This window comes from Argopecten irradians, chromosome 15, assembly GCF_041381155.1.
Source record: "Argopecten irradians isolate NY chromosome 15, Ai_NY, whole genome shotgun sequence".
NCBI lineage: Eukaryota > Metazoa > Mollusca > Bivalvia > Pectinida > Pectinidae > Argopecten > Argopecten irradians.
Window position 1 is genome coordinate 24,789,882 of NC_091148.1, and position 21,678 is coordinate 24,811,559.

General features: G+C 39.8%; 1 protein-coding gene, 1 long non-coding RNA gene and 2 pseudogenes across 2 annotated transcripts; 1 reads left to right on the forward strand and 3 right to left on the reverse strand.

Moving 5' to 3' along the window:
• LOC138308699 (uncharacterized) overlaps positions 1-20,261 on the reverse strand; it is a 38,514-nt pseudogene extending 18,253 nt beyond the window's left edge.
• On the reverse strand, positions 498-8,736 carry LOC138308908 (uncharacterized). Its single transcript, XR_011206163.1, has 3 exons — positions 8,597-8,736; positions 7,878-8,014; positions 498-712 (listed from the first exon to the last, which is right to left on the reverse strand). It is a non-coding gene; the product is annotated as an uncharacterized lncRNA (long non-coding RNA).
• On the reverse strand, positions 4,698-7,770 carry LOC138308907 (uncharacterized). Its single transcript, XM_069249955.1, has one exon. The coding sequence runs from the start codon at positions 6,858-6,860 to the stop codon at positions 5,661-5,663; it is 1,200 nt and encodes a 399-aa protein (XP_069106056.1). The 5' UTR covers positions 6,861-7,770; the 3' UTR covers positions 4,698-5,660.
• On the forward strand, positions 12,303-17,083 carry LOC138309564 (uncharacterized; annotated as a pseudogene).
• Positions 20,262-21,678: the final 1,417 nt, after the last annotated feature.

Consider the following 21,678-nt stretch of genomic DNA (forward strand, 5'->3'; position numbering starts at 1 on the left):
TTAAGTACCGTAGACCTGTATTCTTCACACGAATTTACCAAGCATTAGAGAGAATCGCTGAGGAATATCACATTGGCTATAGACATACTTTTTTTCAGCAAGTGACACTTATAGTTGACCTTTTATTTGGATATGCTTGACAATTAAAGTTACATTAATGTTCAGATTATTTTGCTAAATGACTGATTGACAGACTATTTCATCAGACTGGAAGTCCTACACAGGCAATATTTCTTCATGTGAATTTCAAGTGAAGAAATATTGCCTGTGTATCAAATAAGTTTCTACGAATCAGCCAGTTACGGTGTGTTGCTTGGTGTCTTCCGCGGCATGCTTTAGTGATATAGCACTATAAAAAGGGCAACAGTTCCACTATACAAGAACACACAGCATGAATATACCGCAGTCTCCCAAAACACGCACCTCGCACAACATACACGTGTAGCATGGGTTCCCCAAAATAATAAGGGACGCTGTCTTTTGGTACAAATGTTTATTAATTGGTACGAATACCTGCAAAGCAGATAAAGTATAAAAGTATAAGTTCTCTCACACGTCATTCACACGATGATATAAATGGACAGAAATGGACATATTATATTTACATGATGAATACGTTTAATGAACACTTTCATACAGATACTTACCAGGGCTTCTTGGCTCTTTGTGAAGATGGTGATAGCTGGGTTGAGCTCGACAGGGACGTCCGTTCCTGTCGAGAGGTGAAGTGAGAGTGCGGTGGGGAGAGGCCGGTGATAGAGTGTGGACAAGTGGTCCGTGCGGCACGTGCACTTTACATACATTTAAATGACGAATGGCGCGATGATTTAAAATGATGTAAACAACACCTGGCTACATACTCCCCCGCTTTGTTAAATGACACCTGGCATTTCTCAATAGGACATTTTTAAAGATAATTTAACGATAAAAATATCACGGAGACTACCGCTCTAGAACTGGTAGTGCCCTAGAAATAGGAACTAATATAGGTATGGTTTACTATAAAGGAACCCTATTTAGGAGCAATAGCACAGGAGAGACAGGAACCATCTTTGCAGAAGGGACCTTTAAATGGGACATGCTAATAATAGAACATTTATACCGGCTTAAAGAATAAAGCAGTCTAAGTTCTGGATGGCATGTGTAACGTTAACAAAAGAAACTCACTATAATTCTTTCTGGTTTTACGACCGAAATATCACACCCACCATCGTACTACAACACACCACCGCTGATGGTTTGGGGGCCCCATACCTGACAACAGGTGGTGGTTGGTTGTATCTGGAAGGATACTAATACATAAAAACATGGTATCAATAAAATGAGGTTGATCACAAGATAAAATATAAAATGACATATTAAAAAATACATTCCCACTCTGGAACTTAATCTCCAACGGTTGGGGGACCCCCTACCGGTCGGTATCAACTTTCCAAGGGAGGCTACTCATAGTATTGGATAAAATTGGATATTGTGTTTCTAATCACACAAAGATTTCTCCTGACTCTTTACTCACAGCTGCTAAAGAGGAAACCGTATAGCCCCAACGCTCTGGAGGTTTAGATGGCCGAGTTGACCTCCTTGGAACAGGTTGAGAAACCACGCTCTCATCAACCTCAATCTCGTCCACAACACTGATGGTATCATCAATAGGGTGTTCCGTAGACGGAGTGGCTGAGTGGAGACTCTCCGGAGGGTCGATATGGAGTTCCTGTCGTACCTAAATCGATAGTGGATCGACTAGGTCGGGGAATTGGACTAAGGCCTACCTCTCTGGGCTTACGGTTTCTCGACTGTCTTGTACGTTTTCTTACAACAGGACAGAGCTCAGTATCTGACTCTGAATCAGATTCAGATGTGGAAGTTGGGTCTGGACTATGTCGTCGCTCAGGGATTGACTGTTTTGGTCGGTTAACCTTACGGTTAGCTACCTTAGGAGGAACGTCCACTGGAATTGAGTGGAAAGGAAGCAGCATATTTCTGTGAAGGGTTCGTTTCGATCCCTTACCACATTCGGGTGCAACCTTATAGACCGGAATATCACTATTTGGAATAGAAGTCACCAAATAGGGTTCCTGTTCCCACCTATCAGCCAATTTATTCTTTCCCTTGAGACCAGTTTTGCGTACCAAAACACGGTCACCAACCTCCAACTTTGACTCTCGAACTGACCGGTCATATCGGTCTTTGTTCTGAGCAGCTCTTTTAGATGCGGTACGACGGGCAGTCTCGTACGCAAATTCCATGCGGCCCCGTAGTTTACCAACATAGGATGACGGGTCCACAGATTCCTGTTGCTCGGCTGGGTTGAAGCCAAGAAACGCGTCTACTGACAATCGAGGATGCCAACCAAACATTAAGTAATGTGGTGGATAGCCGGTGGCATCGCTCTTTGTTGCATTATAGGCTTGAACCAGGGGCGCTATATAGGAGGTCCAGTCTGGTTTTTCATGCTCCTCGAGGGTTGCAAGCATCCCTAGGAGTGTTCTGTTGAACCTTTCGGCTGAGCCGTTTGCCTGAGGATGATAAGGAGTGGTTCTGGTCTTCCGAACCCCTGCGATTTTACACAGCTCCTTTATCACCTTACTCTCAAAGTTACGCCCTTGATCACTATGAAGCTGCTCAGGGAAGCTGTAGTAGGCAATGAACTTTTCGTACAAAGCCTTAGCTGTTGTGTGTGCTGTCTGGTTACGACATGGCACTGCCTGCGCATACCTAGTGAAGTGATCGGTTATAACCAGAATGTTTTCATAACCACTTGAGGATTTCTCAAGACTGAGGAAATCGATACAGAGTATCTGAAGTGGTCTAGAGGATTCTATTGGCACCAACTCAGCAACTGGTTTAACTGGAGTCTTACGTCTTATACAGCGGCCACAAGTGTCAACTTTAGTGTTTACATCCTTCTCCATACCAGGCCAGTAAAAGCGTTGACGTGCCAACCAAAGAGTTTTCTCCCTTCCCTGGTGTCCAACATCATCATGGACACCCTTAAGTGCTAGGGAATGATAATGCTTTGGAAGGACGAGCTGATTTACTTTCTGACCATCGAGAGAAGCGGTTCTATAGAGAACACCATCTCGCAAACACAATTTGTTCCAAGCTCTTAAAAGTTTTTGCACATATGGGGTCTCATTCTGTAATGGTTTCCCCCTGGGATGAAAACCGGTTCTCACCAGATCGGAAACCCTAGCAATGTCCTGATCCACCTGTTGTTCCTGTTTCCAGTCTACTGTGCTAATAGTATCAGATTCCATCGCAAACTCACTGGCCACATGAGCTACGGCAACATCCGATACACTGTCCGCTAACGGAGGCAAGTTAGACACCATAGACTGACATATGGCATGAACAGAATCGGTTTGGACCTGTGACATTCTAGAGAGACCATCGGCATCTAGGTTTTTTTTCCCAGCTCGGTATCTCAGAGTGAAATCATAGTTGGCTAGCGCTGCTACCCACCTCTGACCGGTAGCATCCAGCTTGGCCTTACCCAGCACATAAGTTAAGGGGTTATTGTCTGTGACAACTTCAAACTTATTACCATAGAGATAATCATGAAGTTTCTCTGTAACCGCCCATTTCAATGCTAGAAATTCTAATTTATGTGCCGGATAATTCCGTTCACTGGGTCTAAGGCCCCGACTCGCATACGCAATTACTTTCTCCTTTCCCTCTTGTACCTCTGGTACAAAACTGCACCCAAGCCTAAAGAACTGGCATCTGTATGTACAAGAAAATCTTTTGAGAAGTCAGCATATGCCAGAACAGGGGGTTGCGTCAGTTTTTGTTTAACCAAATCAAAGGCCTCCTGCTGGGGTGTACCCCAAACCCATTTGGCTTTAGCCTTAGGCTTTGACTTTCGAGACTTATCCGTTTTGGTTTTTTTCTTCAAGTCATGGCCTTGAAGCAGACTATTAAGAGGCTGGACTACCTTGGCATAATCCTTTAAAAATCGCCGATAATAGCCGCTAAATCCTAAAAACTGACGTAAATCCTTTATGTTCTTTGGCTCGGGCCAATCCTTAACAGCAGACACCTTTTCAGGGTCTGTTGCTATACCGTACTCTGAGACGACATGACCGAGATACGTCACTGAAGACTTAAAAAGCTCACACTTAGATGGTTTAAGTTTCAAGCCGTGCTGTACGAGTCTTGAGAATACGGACTCTAACCTTACGAGATGTTCGTCAAAAGTTTTGGAGAATATCAAAATATCGTCAAGAAAGATGAGACACTCGCGCAGATGCATATCACCCATGCACTTTTCCATTAAACGCTGGAACGTAGCTGGTGCATTGGTGAGACCAAAACCCATCCGCTTGGTTTCCCAGAAACCCAAATTGCCCACGGAAAATGCGGTTTTCTCTCTATCAGCTTCATCTACCTCGACCTGCCAATAACCCGAACGAAGGTCTAGCTTCGAAAAATATCGCGACCCGCATAAAGTATCCACGGTGTCGTCGAATCGAGGTAACATATATGCATCTCTGCGCGTACGAGAGTTCAACATACGGTAATCAATACAAAAACGTAGACTACCGTCTTTCTTGCGAACAAGTACCACATTACTAGAGAATGGACTTTTACTCTCCGTAATAACATCAGCTTCCAGCATATCACGTATATGCTGTCGCACTTCCTCATACATGCCGGGAGGTATTTTCCGGTAAGGCTGCTAAAAGGCCTTTCCTCGATGAGGTCTATCTTATGCTTAACAATGTTTGTACAGCCGATATCAAAAGCACTGGTGGAAAATGCATGCTTCCAATTACCTAAAACCTGACGAACCCTCAACAGCTGCGCCTCAGAAAGATTTTGTGTGTCAACATGAAGACCAAGTTCCTCAGGTAAGGACACTGGAGAGTCAACCTGTGAATCTGAAGCCAGATTATCAACAATTTTAACCTCATTAGCAAGACAGAGGGTTGCCCTCGGGTTAATAACTATTGGCTTCGCTGTAATATTACAGATCTTCACAGGTAACTTGACACTAGACACATTCTGTCTAACCCTAACAACTCAGGGGCAGACTGTATACTTAAGGTTAGTATCATAAAAGTTTTCCGTAACGAGATTTGAAGTACCCGGGTCAATACCCCGGACCATACCGTTAACAACCATGGACTCATAAGGAGCCAGCTTGACAGACTTCCTGTTAAAAGATTTCACAGTGTAAGAACAGGTAATACTATCGATTGCTGTTTGCCATGATGTAGGTATACTTGAATAAGTTTCAACAACGTTTAGATCTCTAACTAAACGAATAACATTTGTTCCTAACAACACAGGACAAGTCTTGTTATAATCAGTGTCAGGCACGATCAAAGCTAGAATGCTGAATGGTTTGTCATTTATGAAAGGTATACACAAATCTAACTCAATATATCCTAAGTAATTTAACTTAGAACCATTGGCCACTGTTATATCGACAGCAAGTGTATTCAAATCCTGTAACTCATGTTTATTGGACAACTTCTTATAAAATCCATATGACATAGTGGAAACCATAGAACCACTGTCTATCAAACACTTGACTTTGTGTCCCTCAATGACCACATGACATTCGTTGGATACTCCTACCAAACGATTCAAAATATCAGTGTGACCTTGACCTTGACCTTCATCGACGGTCTCTACGCGGCCACTAGCAGAGACCGCTAGTTGTTTGGGTGCTCCTTGGACTTACCCTTATCCTGACCTGATTTAGGATTGTTTCGGTTACCCCGGTAACCACGACCTCTATTTGACCTCTGTCCTTGACCCTTATTATGACCTTGGCCTGATTTGCCATGCTCCGCATTACCAAGTTTGGAGAGAATCTGATCAAATTTTTGATCGATTCTAGCCGAGAGTCTGTCCTCAACATCTTTGAGTTTATCCTTAAAGTCCTTGCTAATCTCTGAAGAATTAGTAGTTACCTGTTGCTGTTCAAGTTCACAAGTAACAGAGTGACTATGACTCTTAACCGTTTTCTTGTTATCAGTGGAATGTACAGTATCCTGTTTAGAAATATTGATTTCTTTTTCCACCATGCGGATTTCTCGCAATAGTTGGTCATAACTCGTAATTGAGTCATATTTGTGCCTAGTCTGACTCCGTAACTGATCCGAGTACAATGACGTCCAAAATTTGTGACGCAAGAGATCATTTTTTGCTGACCTGTGTAAGGAACCATTATCTATCGCTGTCTGTAATAGTGATTCCAATCGACACCCAAAATTGACAACACACTCATCAGGTCTTTGTTTTGAATTAAAAAATTCCTGCATGACCATACCATGAGTTGATGTATCGCCAAATAAAGAATCTAATTTGGACAAAATCTGTGGTACAGTAGACCCCTCCCCTAACGTCATAATCATACGTCGCGCAGTACCACGCAACGACCGACGGATCGCCTGAATCAACAAGCTGGGAGAGACATCTGGGTCTCTGTCCAAACTCCTGATCTCAAATCTCCACTCCATATAGGATATGTCCCCTTTCATGGGAGGGTCATCCCCAGAAAATGGTGGAATCTTGGGTACAGTATGGGACCTATTACCCGAAAATGATGAAGTGCCATCATTACTTGTGCTATTTAAAAATGAAATAGAACTAGATCTCCCTCTATCCAAGGGGGGAATAACTGATGGTTTAATACCAGTTCCATCCACAGTACCCTTAGTGGATATAACATATTTCCCTTTGGACAAGAGATGTCTAATCATGTCATCATCAGACATTGTAGGTGATTCGGGATCAATTTTGACCCCAGGTTTAACCTGTTTATCCCCTGGGCCGCCAGAAGCTACTCCAGCTCCCTTCCCATCATCCATACCTACTGTATCATGATCCATCTTTATTGGACTGGGCATAACTGCATATATATATACAGGTTATGTCAACATACAAGCTTACAATAAGTAATAAATGCAAAATAAACAATCATACACAATCATGAAAAATTTTAGTGACAAAACGCTTCATCCATACCCGAGCCAAAACTCTGCCGGGATGAACACCGTCTTTAAATAACTCAAAATTAACCACAGGTTTCCTGCCTTTTCTCTGGTATTTCAAAAGGTCTGCTCTAAAATTTAGAGATTTTACACCTAATCGTTGGTCTACCTCCTGAATGTAATTGTTTAATAAAGTAATTCTGCCATCCAGAATCCTATCCTGATCTATAAACAAATCAGGGCACTGGTGACCCTTATAAGTATTCCAGGATACAATTGAATATGGAGGAATATCTAAAAATATTAGTTTGATTGTTGAAAAGTTCTTAACAAATGATACAATCCTATCAATTTGAAAATGAATAAATTCCTCACACTCATTGTCGCTGTTTTGAGCGAGATCTATAAATTTGCCCTTCTTGCTGGTTAAGTCACACGTACCTATCCAGATGTATAATGTGATATCCTCATACTTTCTTTGTTTACCAGCAAGATTTGACTTTAGCCAATTATAAGTTTGATTGAAATTTGCTCCAGGCCAACAATTTATTTCTAGTTCGAACCCTAAACATTTGATTAAATCCAAATTCCTTAATAAAGAAAAACCTTTACTACTAGTTACAAGTATAGGTCTACTAGATAACCTTTGTGGGGATTCAATTGGTTTATCTAAATACTTCTCCAACTTACTCAAACTCATTAGAATTATCTGAGGTCCAAAATGACAAAAGTGGATACAAAATATATATCGCCCCTGTTGATAACACTAGTTATAGATATCAATGACAACTATCAACAGTAAACAACAATTACAACATTAATATACAAGAATTACCAAGAGTAGGCAGCCAGGTGCAAATCAATGAATAAATATGACAATATGATGAAACACTGTTGAAAACAGGATCAATGCAGATATACATACATGCTTACCTTACTCCATGATGTGCATTTGGGAATCAGGGTATAGTGCAAGGGAGGTAACCTATCATGATGATGAGTCAATGATGATGATGATGATGATGGTGATGGTGATGGTGCTCAGTGACAGTGATCAAATCCTTCCAGCCCTGGCAAGAAAACTAGAACAATGAATACATGGAATATCACTCACAAACCCACACAAGCATCCTGATAGTTATGCAACTTATGGTCATAATAATCATACAAAGTACATGATAAGCTGAGAAACACGAGGACAATTTAAGTTAACTAGCAAAATAGAATGTGAAATGGAAATTAGGCTACTGAAGTCAATTTTGAGATCAACAACAGTTACAAAAAATTAATGTGTAAATGTGTCAAAGTTTATAATTAATTCTAATGACTATATCAATTTAAAGTTATATATGATTTACGAATAATTATTGATACATAATAGCAACATAGAAATCAAATTATTAATCACAATAAAGTATTTGAATGTCTATAACTTCACACGTTAGCAATGCCAACAACAGTCACTCGCGAATCATCAATTATCAAATGCACATATGCGCAAGCACACGTGGCGATATCAAAGTCATCCTGTCACAAGTACAGTCTGTCTTCAGCCAAACTTGGTACGATACACGTTATACAACCAATGCAAACACTAACGAACTGCCGTATTCTTGGCGTCGAAACAGGACGATACGTAAACACACACTAACACAAAGGTCACTTCCGGGTCACAGATCCTCCCAAACGGATCGCGGATCGACCGCCATGGCGGGCACCTGCTCCGGTTTGTCGGCGCAGCCCTGGTCTTCCTCAAAATACCAAACCACGTTGGGCGCCAATTTGTAGCATGGGTTCCCTAAAATAATAAGGGACGCTGTCTTTTGGTACAAATGTTTATTAATTTGTACGAATACCTGCAAAGCAGATAAAGTATAAAAGTATAAGTTCTCTCACACGTCATTCACACGATGATATAAATGGACAGAAATGGACATATTATATTTACATGATGAATACGTTTAATGAACACTTTCATACAGATACTTACCAGGGCTTCTTGGCTCTTTGTGAAGATGGTGATAGCTGGGTTGAGCTCGACAGGGACGTCCGTTCCTGTCGAGAGGTGAAGTGAGAGTGCGGTGGGGAGAGGCCGGTGATAGAGTGTGGACAAGTGGTCCGTGCGGCACGTGCACTTTACATACATTTAAATGACGAATGGCGCGATGATTTAAAATGATGTAAACAACACCTGGCTACACACGCAACACACCGCAAACATGGGAGGCCGTCCTTACATGACCATAGCTGTTAATAGGACGTTAATTAATAAAAAATAAACAAACAAATAAAATAGACAGACATTGGAAACATGTCTTGTTTGTTTGTTTGATTAATTAAATTGGTGTGATGTGTATGCAAATGCATTTAACTGTTCAATGGAAACAAAATTAAATTACAAACATTTCAATATAAAAATAACCAGAGAATTCTTACAACAAATGATGTGTTAGTAAAAATGAAACTATCTAATAACAGACATTGTACATTTTGTAACAGGGAACCAGAAACTTTAAGGCATTTGTTTTCGCAATGTTATTATGTACAAAGATTATTTGAACAGTTTATTGCTTGGTACAACGAACACAACAAAACACAACCTTTCTACAATTTTAACGATCAAGATATCATTCTGGGAAATCCAAATTTTGGAAAATTATTAAATCATTTTCTTATTTTGTTCAAACAGCATTTCATACTATTGTCGTATGAAAGATTCCAATCCAAATTTCGGAACATGTTTGATATTCTTTGCCAACACTATGACAATAGAATAAAAAAATCGGGGAAAAACAGATCTTTACAACTTTTCAAAAACAAATATGGATCGTTTGAGCAATCTCTTCACATAAGGTTTTGAATTTCACAATAGTGGAAAGTTATATATTAACTCTACTCACTATTAAGTTCGTCCCCTTTTCATAGGCATAATAATTATCATCTTTGGGTGTGGGGGGAGGGGGTGTAAACGCCCTATTGCTCACATGGGAGGGTCCCTCATACTCTAGATTTACAATATAAATTCATTTCGGTTAATGAAAGGTTTACCACATAAATCAAATATGAAAAAAATATGAATGAATGAATGTGTACATAAGTAGATTTCATAAGCATACATATTTGAGGTCTGAAAGTAGTTAGAAAAGAAGAATAGAATGAAACTAATGTTACTAAGTAAATTTAAGTCTAAGGATATTTTGATTGCGATGAAAGATATGTGTGATGTGTGAGAGCCCCCCTGTGAAGGAACATTATGTATATATTATGAAGGCTGACCCTAAGGCCCCAACCTTGGCAGTTTGTTTGTTTGATTAATTAACGTCCTATTAACAGCTATGGTTATGTAAGGACGGCCTCCCATGTTTGCGTATGATGCGTGTATGTTGTGCGAGGTGCGTGTTTTGGGAGACTGCGGTATATTCATGTTGTGTCTTCTTGTATAGTGGAACTGTTGCCCTTTTTATAGTGCTATATCACTGAAGCATGCCGCCGAAGACACCAAGCAACACACCCCACCCGGTCACATTATACTGACAACGGGCGAACCAGTCGTCCCACTCCCTGTATGCTGAGCGCTAAGCAGGAGCAGAAACTACCACTTTTATAGACTTTGGTGTGTCTCGGCTAGGGGACAGCACCCAGAGCCTTCCTCACAGAGGCGAACGCTCAATTCAAGGCCAAAAGTGAGGCGTTGCCAAGGGAGGCATTAGGAAAGATAAAGTCAGTTAGGAAGAAGAGAAAAGATAAGATCCTAAATTTAGTCGCCTTTTACGATCATGCAATAGGGGCAGCAGGTACAATTCTAACGCCCTACCTGCAGAGCCATCCCATGGCTTGACAACTTCGGCTCACGGAAGGGCCTACTGTCGTTATTTGTTTCTTATAGATCTATGTAAACTTATTCAAGTAGTGGCTGCTTCGTCATAATTGTATATTTCTAAGTTATTGCAAAACATTTGTTGTTCAATATTTTATACAATTGTTGCTATTTGCTTTAACAACATTTTATCAAGGTATGTATGTATTGTGCAGGGTTCATACCCGATTTAACAATACTTTACTAATTTCTGTTGTGCAGGGTTCGTACCCGGTTTAACAACAATTTGATATTTCTGTTGTGCAGGGTGTGTACCCGGTTTAACAACAATTTGATATTTCTGTTGTGCAGGGTGTGTACCCGGTTTAACAACAATATGTCTCTTGCGCCTGGTTTTTAATCGTGGTTACTTCCCTTATATATTGCGCATTGTTATTATACAGAAATAATATTCCATATATAATTTCATTGGTTTTATTATTGACATATTTTCATATTATTGTTTCTGCTTAGTGCGTGATACTGAGGGTAGCACTTGTTGCCGTTCATCTTTCACTAAGGCTATAAAATCTGTGCTGTTAGTTCATATGTATTTTGTTTTTACTTTGTGCTTGTCCCACAAATTTATATTTTACAGACGCCACGAGACCTATACGCATATCAAGAAGGTGAGCTGCGATCAATAATAATTTGGTAAACAGGCGAGCAATTCGGACACCTGCTGAAAATGATGACCAAACCGTTGCTTCAACGCCAAATCCTGAGTCTCAGGCGGCAACAGATGTTGTTGCCTCTATAGCATTCCCGTCATCAGACGGTCTGGCGGCGGAAATTCTTCGGCAGATGATTCAGAAGGGCATCACCTTCCAAAATGGGTTCCAGTCAACACAGGCCCAGTCTACGGTAGGGCTCCCCCATCAGCCTCAACTCGCCCAACAACTGCAGGTTCCTCAACAAACCCAACAGCCTCAACTCACCCCACAGCTACAACTGCATCAACAACCTCAGCTGAATCAACAACCAATCCTACAGCCATCGGTGACTACCCAGGGTCCCCCAACAACTTTTCTCCCTTCACCACAGTCTGTGCCTCCAGTGCCGTCCACCTCACAGACAGTTGTAATGCCTCAAACTTTCAATTAGCCTTTTGACATCCAGGCACCCGTTTCAAACGTTGTTAATAACCTTACAGGTAATGTTCATACTATAAACAATACTTACAACAGCATATCCCGACCGCTCGATGTGCATTTAGATGATAAAATTAGAGCAAAACTTATGGCTCATGAGTTTGTGGACTTTGGCAGCTTGCTGTCACATTCCCCAAACCCTGATCAATTTAAAATTCAGGTACAAGGGGATAATTTGGCCGTAATCCCACAACAAATATATTTTCAAATTAAATCAGTTGATCAGTGGGTGCAGGAATTTCACATTTATGTGTCTGTCTACATTCTGGCCCATCCAACCAAACCGCTAGCCTCGTGAAGTATGCTGACACCATACAAACTCTTTCGAGACGGTCGGGATTTGCTGCCGCAATGTTTTACGACAGTAACTTTCGTAAATGGCAGCAGCTTAATCCTGCTATGGCTTGGGATGAGCTGAATAATGAGCTCTACATGCAAGCATTGAGTATTGGTTTGAGATCCAAGGCAAGTACCCAAAGGGGAAATGTTGGGATTTTCTCAAATCAGGGTCCTGCTCATGAGGAAACCAATGCAAATTTGCTAATGCCCATGTCTGCTCAAGATGTGGAGGGCAGCATAGCCATCAACAATGTAAGAAAAACTCCGACTCCCAAGGGGGGTGGAGCTAAAGCTAACCCAAACAGATAAAAAAAAATAACAATGATGAGGGTGCTTTTAATCCTCCTACTTTGCCTACTCCTGTCAACTATGCCGTATTATGCAAATATTTACAGGGTTATGATTCTTCTAAAATAGAATTTTTGGAAAATGGATTTAAATTACAATACAAGGGAACAAGGGCATTCAGAGATTCAAAAGATTTGAAATCAACTTTAGACAATGCTAACATTCTAAATGAGAAAATGACTAAAGAAGTTTTAACTGGTAGAAACGCAGGTCCATTTCCGAATCCACCTTTTTCAGATTTACAAATTTCCCCCTTAGGACTTGTTCCAAAAAAGGAACCTCATGAGTTTCGTCGAATCCATCACCTTTCCTATCCAGAGGGTAGCTCTATCAATGATGGTATAGGTTCAGAAGACACTTATGTGAAGTATCAGACTGTATCTGATGCTATTGGTCTTATCAAATATTTCGGTAAAGGTGCCCTTATGGCTAAAACCGATATTGAAAATGCTTTCAGGATTTTACCAATCCACCCTCACGATTATAGTCTTTTAGGGATGACAATTGGCCAAAATTTTAATTATGATAAGGTTCTGCCTATGGGTTGCTCTATCTCATGTCGCTTGTTTGAGGAATTCAGCACATCTTTACAATGGATTGTACAACACAAACTACAAGGTGTGGGGGTGGCACACATTTCAGATGATTTCCTTTTTGTCGCCCCAAACAACTCTGACAAATGTCAAACAGATTTGAATATTTTTTTTACATCTATGTAAAATCACGGGGGTCCCAATTAAGCACAGTAAAACTGTACAACCTGTACTACCTTAACATTTCTCGGCATAGAGCTCGATAGTGTAAAAATGGAAGCTAGATTACCAAGAGAGAAACTAGAAAAAAGTAACATTACGAAAATTGCAATCACTGATTGGGTTACTAAATTTTGCATGTAGTGTGGTTGCCCCTGGCCGTCCTTTCTTGCGCAGATTGATTGATCTGACAAAAGGTCTGTTCAAACATTATCATCATATTCGTTTGACAAGTGAGGCATAGGCTGATATTAAAGCCTGGCAACATTTCATTCATTCATACAATGGGTTGACTTTATTTCTTCCTGATATATGGGAGTCCTCCATCCATTTGCATTTTTACACTGATGCAAGCGGTTTAGGTTTTGGTGCTGTGTTGGGAACACAATGGTTTTTTGGGGAATAGCCCCATGTTTTCAACAAATACCATATTACCATTAAAGAACTTTTTCCAATAGTATTGGCTGTACAGCTCTGGGGTAATATCCTTAAAAATAAATGCATTCTCTTCCACTGTGATAATTCAGCTGTAGTGGCAGTGCTGAACACGCACACAAGCAAAGAACCTACGGTCATGAAGTTAGTTAGGAAGCTAGTATTAACATCTTTGATTAAATTTTATGTTTTGTGATGAACATATACAAGGTAAACGTAATGTTTTGGCAGATCATCTTTCTCGTTTACAGGTAGACAGTTTTCGGCTATTGGCTCCACACATGGACAGGGATCCGACTTCTATCCCGGACAACCTGTTAACCATCTAACAAGCCATGAACAGACACTCTTGATGCAGACCATAGCTCCTCAGACCCAAGCGTTGTACAAACGTGCCTTTCAATCATTGGAACAATTTGTACTTAAAACTTCTTACCTTCAATCATGTTTACCTACAACAGTGGGCACCTTGATATACTTTATTGTGCACACTTAAATCATTAAGGTATGGCGGCATCAACTGTCTCCACATACACAGCTGCTATTGGTTACATAAATAGGTTGGCAGGTCAAACAGACCATTCACAGTCCTTTGTGGTGAAAAAGATGCTCTCTGCCATACAGCGGGGATCTTATCGCCCTGATACTAGACTATGTATTACTCCCACCATCCTAAGTAAATTAGTTGAGTCTTTATAGAGACCGCAGAACCAAATGATTTCGCTATATACGATATATTAACGTTTGTCACTGTCCAGGTTAAATGGAGTTTTCAAGTCTGGTCACCTGTCACTAATTTTGAAGAATGGCATCTTGCATACCTGTAAATAAAAAGAAATAAAGATCTACCATCTTGCTAAACTTTTATGTGGGGGGGTTCCATCCTAACGTCCTATTAACAGCTAAGGTCATGTAAGGACGGCCTCCCATGTATGCGGTGTGTTGCGTGTATGTTGTGCGAGGTGAGTGTACTGGAAGACTGCGGTATGTTTGTTTGTTTGTTTGATTTATTAACGTCCTATTAACAGCTATGGTCATGAAAGGACGGCCTCCATGTATGCGGTGTGTTGCGTGTATGTTGTGCGAGGTGAGTGTACTGGGAGACTGCGGTATGTTTGTTTGTTTGTTTGTTTGTTTGATTTATTAACGTCCTATTAACAGCTATGGTCATGTAAGGACGGCCTCCCATGTATGCGGTGTGTTGCGTGTATGTTGTGCGAGGTGAGTGTACTGGGAGACTGCGGTATGTTCGTGTTGTGTCTTCTTGTATAGTGGAACTGTTGCCCTTTTTATAGTGCTATATCACTGAAGCATGCCGCCGAAGACACCAAGCAACACACCCCACCCGGTCACATTATACTGACAACGGGCGAACCAGTCGTCCCACTCCCTGTATGCTGAACGCTAAGCAGGAGCAGAAACTACCACTTTTAAAGACTTTGGTGTGTCTCGGCCAGGGGACAGAACCCAGAGCCTTCCTCACAGGGGCGAACGCTCAACTCAAGGCCAAAAGTGAGGCGGTGCCAAGGGAGGCATTAGGAAAGACAAAGTCAGTTAGGAAGAAGAGAAAAGATAAGATCATAAATTTAGTCGCCTTTTACGATCATGCAATAGGGGCAGCAGGTACAATTCTAACGCCCTACCTGCAGGGTATAATTAACAATTAAAATGTAATTTTTATATATTTCATACATGCTGAAGGGATTACATTTGTTAGTATAGTCCCTAGGCTATGTACTTTATATTGTACTGTTTGTAAGCAAAAGGAGGGCGCAGGGTGACGGAGAAGGTGATAGGTCACGCGCACTAATTTGCCTATATAACCTAATTACACTGTACGCAGTCATTCCAGCCTCTGCAGTAACCAGCATGGACACTGGTCAAGGTCAGTCTGTTGCAAGATTTTATTTGAAAACATTTTGAAATAGACCACCAACTGTACCAAGACTGTGTTGCTCTTTCCATATGTTACAAAACTTTATCTTTTTTATCGGAACAGGACCAAGCTTTTACCTAAGTATTCTGCAAGGGTATCAGGCTCACTTTGTATTTCTGATAAAGCTGCTATCATATCTTTCCAAAAAGGGTTTTTAATCTGTTCCCCTGCTTCTTTCATTTTCCTACTGTCAAGCTCATATAACAAATCAATTTCAAATGGCAATATTCCCTTTAGTAAGGTTTCCCAGGTTTTCCTAGTATCTTCAAATATTCTCCTGATCCATTTCACTTTCAAATATTTAATAAAAGATAAAACATGAGTCATGTTTAAACCTCCATTATCCTTACATGCAATTAGAGTGTCACGTTTAATTTTTTCAGACTTAAAATTCGATATGACACCAAACAAGATTTTGTTTAACTTAGTAATAAAGGATTTAGACAGGTTTGGTAGTGTCGAAAACAGATGTACAAATTTGGGTAATATGAGTGTTTTTATGAAAGTGATACGTCCAATTAAAGTCGACAAGTACAGTATCTTAGAAGTTTGTTTATCTGACAGAGTTTGTTTTCATAATTTATTTGTTCCATGTTTTCAAGGTTTAATGAAATTACTATACCCAGCAACTTAAAACTTGTAGAAGACCAGTTTATATTCAAGTCAGGACATATTCTGTCATTGGAGTATTTTTCCTGCTATCAATCCACAGGACACTGGATTTTTGTAAATTTATTTTTAATCCTGATACACAAGCGAAATCTTGAAGTATCTGAACAGCAGTGTATAGTGACTGACTTTTACCATCAAGTAGGAGATAAGCACCATCAGCATATTGCCCAAGTAGAGGCTGGTTACCTTTTATAGCTATACCCCTAACACTGTTACTTAAATGATAATGCTAACAGTTCCACCCCAATTATGAACATATAAGGTGACAAAGGATCACCTTGACGACAGCCTCTCCTTAAACTAAAGAAGGATGACAAATGACCATTATTAATAACGCAACTTTTAGAATTCTTATAAAATATTTCAAACCATTTACAAAGAGAATCTCCAAAATTTGAAGTTTTTAAAGCTTTCAGTATGAAAATCCATTCATATAAAGTCAAAGGCCTTCTCAAAGTATGAAATCAACAATAATCCTGACTGATTTTTCTTTTCCAACAGAGTCATGATATCATAAAGAAGTCTAGTGTTATCTCCGATGAACCAATCAACAATAATCCTGACTGATTTTTCTTTTCCAACAGAGTCATGATATCATAAAGAAGTCTAGTGTTATCTCCGATGAACCAATCAACAATGATCCTGACTGATTTTTCTTTTCCAACAGAGTCATGATATCATAAAGAAGTCTAGTGTTATCTCCGATGAACCTACCTTTAATAAAACCTGTCTGTGTTTCACTAATGGTATTTGGGAGAACCTTTTTAACTCTACTAGCTATTACTGCTGATGTTATTTTATAGTCTATATTATAGTTACAAAATTATCTCATTTAAAACCTAAGGGCAGCCATATTGAACTTTCTTAGCCAAAACATTTATACAAAAGATTTAAATAGCGCTTGTGAAATGGAATTTTTCACACTTTTTCAAAAGTATTACACTCCCTTTTATCATAATTGTATGAAAGAACAAGAGACCCAGAGTGCCTGCATCGCTCACCTGCTTTTCAGATTCAATTATGCTATTCAACATATTTAAAGGCCCACTACCTTTCCGAAACGGTTTCAATTTTTAAAATGGGAATGTAAAACAAGATCGATAATTTTGTAGAGTCGCAAAAATTATTAACTTACAGTTAATACTACATTTATCATCACCTTCCGAACGATTTGATTAAAATAAATAAAATGTTTATTTTCATAACGCGGGTCGTATTATGTTTCCCGCCGTCGTCCTAAATACCGGGCGGTAGTTGACTATCACTGCGCCAGACGGCAAAACGGCGAATTGACTCTCCACTGTTTTCATATATTACGCAGGAAATCTTGCATATGCTTGGTGTTATAACCTTATTTCAGGTCATCGGTACGCATTTTCTGATGTTATTTATGTTTTTTTAAGAAACCTTTGTATTTTGCTCCGGAAAGGTAATGGGCCTTTAATTATTTTAATTTGGTTTTCCAAAACACAAGAATAGTAATGCTGTAGAAAAGAATTGAATGAAATCCTTGCATTCCTACAGCAAAAGAAGGATTAGAGAAAATTTGCCAATGTTTTCCTTTTTGAGTCCCACCCATCTGGCCCCCTTAGAGTCCCAGGGCCATACTTTAAACCAAAAGGTAACTAATTTTATCCAAGCATTTTATAAATTTAAAGTTATATGTGCCGTATTTTTCATACTCACGGAACAAAATAAGCTTTTAACTTTGTTATACCAAAGGTTACCAACTTTTTGAGAATTACAGTATTTTTTTTATCTTTCCTAATGCCTCCTTGGCACCGCCTCACTTTAGGCCTTGAGTTGAGCGTTCGCCCCTGTGAGGAAGGCTCTGGGTTCTGTCCCCTGGCCGAGACACACCAAAGTCTATAAAAGTGGTAGTTTCTGCTCCTGCTTAGCGTTCAGCATACAGGGAGTGGGACGACTGGTTCGCCCGTTGTCAGTATAATGTGACCGGGTGGGGTGTGTTGCTTGGTGTCTTCGGCGGCATGCTTCAGTTGATATAGCACTATAAAAAGGGCAACAGTTCCACTATACAAGAAGACACAACACGAACATACCGCAGTCTCCCAGTACACTCACCTCGCACAACATACACGCAACACACCGCATACATGGGAGGCCGTCCTTACATGACCATAGCTGTTAATAGGACGTTAATAAATCAAACAAACAAACAAACAAACTTTCAATACATTTGTTTTAATTTAACAAGTACAAATTAGAGCTGAAAATGATTTTTACAGTACTGCCAAAAATCATTATACCTACATTTATAATGAAGTGAAATGAGTATCTACAGTCAGACCATGAAACCAAATTGTGGTATACAATTTCATTTCACAATTTTACAGTGTTATTAGTAATCGTAAAGTGATTTCTGGAGGAATGTTCCAATCCAAACATACATAAGGCATAAAAACGATAATTTTACAGTACATGATTTCATTGTTGTAACTTACGTTTATAAGGCATCTGAATCCATTTGAATGGTTCTCACAGCTTAATTCACCAAAACTTATGGTATTCCAGAGATTTATGAAGAAAAATTACCATGTCAAAATGTTCGCCCAGTTACGGCACATATAACTTTAATATTTACTGATTATTTTTATACAAAAGCTGTTCTTCACAAAATGTTGCTTCATATCAAATTCAAACTAAATCTCCATTCTTACAACAGGAGAATTTGCTATATCTGTGCCCATTTATCTGGCTGTAAGGAACCCATGAATAAATATATTCACCTTCATCCAAGAATGTGACAAACTAAATATTAACTAAATCGTTTCATCTAAATGATGGGAAAATTATTTTTATTATTTGCTATTTTCCCCATTTGGACCCTGCCCCTCTGAACCCAGGGGTCAGCTTCACAATGTATGCATAATCTGATCCCCTTCCCACAAGGATGTTTGAAATGTTGACGGACAACGGATGGATGCCACGCCATGGCATAAGGTCATCGGCCCTTCAGACCAGGTAAGTTCAAATAAGGCAATAACTACAGTAGTCTATACACATATTGTAAAAATTTCATGATATTGGCTCAGATATTTACCATGCATTGACAGTTGCGTAGTTCAATGTGACCAGTACAAGATTGGTGTTGTCTTGAATAGCATGGCTATCCTCCAGCAGCTGTTGTATCAAACTAATGTTTGACAATGGCTTGTGATACCTAGAGAGTTTTTCCATTTTTGGGTCTATTCCGCACTTACTGGTACATCCGCCACAGACGAATGCAGATACATTCTGATATCCTGTTGGTATCTGGGCTCTGTGCGTGCTCCACGCCCATGTGTCTTGTATAGTGGAATTCTTGTATAGTTCCACTATACAAGAAAGAAGACACAACATGAATATACCGCAGTCTCCCAAAACACACACCTCGCACAACATACACGCAACATACTGCATACATGGGAGGCCGTCCTTACATGACCATAGCTGTTAATAGGACGTTAATTAATCAAACAAATGTTTTACGACAGTTTGTGATGGTGAAGATTACAAGAAATACAACTTTTAAGAAAAACACACATATTGTAAAAATTTCATGATATTGACTTAGATATTTACCATGCCTTGACAGTTGCGTTGTTCAATGTGACCAGTACAAGATTGGTGTTGTCTTGAATAGCATGGCTATCTTCCAGCAGCTGTTGTATCAAACTAATGTTTGACAATGGCTTGTGATACCTAAAGAGTTTTTCTAGAGGCATTTTTGGGTCTATTCCGCACTTACTGGTACATCCGCCACAGACGAATGCAGATACATTCTGATATCCTGTTGGTATCTGGGCTCTGTGCATGCTCCACGCCCATGTGTCTTGTATAGTGGAAGTCTTGTATAGTTCCACTATACAAGAAAGAAGACACAACATGAATATACCGCAGTCTCCCAAAACACACACCTCGCACAACATACACGCAACACACTGCATACATGGGAGGCCGTCCTTACATGACCATAGCTGTTAATAGGACGTTAATTAATCAAAAAAATGTTTTACGACAGTTTGTGATGGTGAAGATTACAAGAAATACAACTTTTAAGAAAAACAAAAAAGTCCTTTGAATGTATCCCCAGAATGGTTCAAAGAAAGTGGAATCGTTTTCCGTGCGTTCATCACAAGATCAAAAGCTGAATTTCTACAAAATTCCAGGCCTAAAAAATATATAGTCATGACCGGTTTCTCCCGATCACGTGCTGATTTTTGTATAATCATTAAATTTCATACTTCACTCACAACAATCATTTAATGTCATATGATGAAAAGCTATATCGATGCAATCTTTAGCTGGCGGTTTCAAAGAGTGCAATGTTAACCTTGAGTTTAAAATATGACCGTTATGGCGTCAATGTCTAACGTCAACTCTAGATCTAGCAAAACATTGCAAGACCAATCTTCACAACATTCTGTTGCCGTGCAAGGGACGTCCTCGTTCCTGATTTAACATTCACAACAGAGATTTTTCATCTTTCTTCTTGCTCTACTTCGGCTATAAAGTTTACAGTCGTAGAAAGCTGCTGAAAGATTGTTTACAGCCCACGTCATTTTTGTTTTTCCTTGGGTTTTTTCTGATCGATTCAAGCGTGTCGTCAAAATCCGGAACTCGGAAAACTGGAGCGGGGTTATTATTTTTTTTATATATTTTTCTGAAATTTCAATTTTAGGAGTGGGAATTCCCGACGAACTATTTTTCAAATTGGTGTGGCCTTATGTAATGATATGGACTTACCAGGTACGAAGGTGCATTGATGCTTGTGGAAAGACTCGAAGATCCTCTTGCACACTTGTATACGTTTAAGATCTTTCCACCCTTCTCCAAGGTGCCTGTAAGGGTGTACAATTCCATCCCAGGAGGATCTTGAATGCACTCCAAGTGCTTCTCCTGTATAGACCATACACACCTCATGCTGTCTTCATTTATGAGGCGAAGACCAGTGGAGTCCGTTCTGTCCCACAGCTCATCTAGTAACATGTTAATGGACTGCTTTATGTCCGCTATGGGTTTAGTTCTCCTCTTGCAATGCCTTGCAAGCTCTGTCGAGGATATGAAAGAGGTTGTTTGGTAATCTGAAGGAGACGCTTCACGATATTTTCTTTTTAACTCGGCTGTATTAGCCTCCTTCGGAAGTGTGTAGTCCTGTTCATCCCAGGCAAAGATACAGTTACTCAATTTTGAGTAAAATGTACCATAGAGCGGATGATGCTCTGTGGTGAGGCCTCTTGCGAAT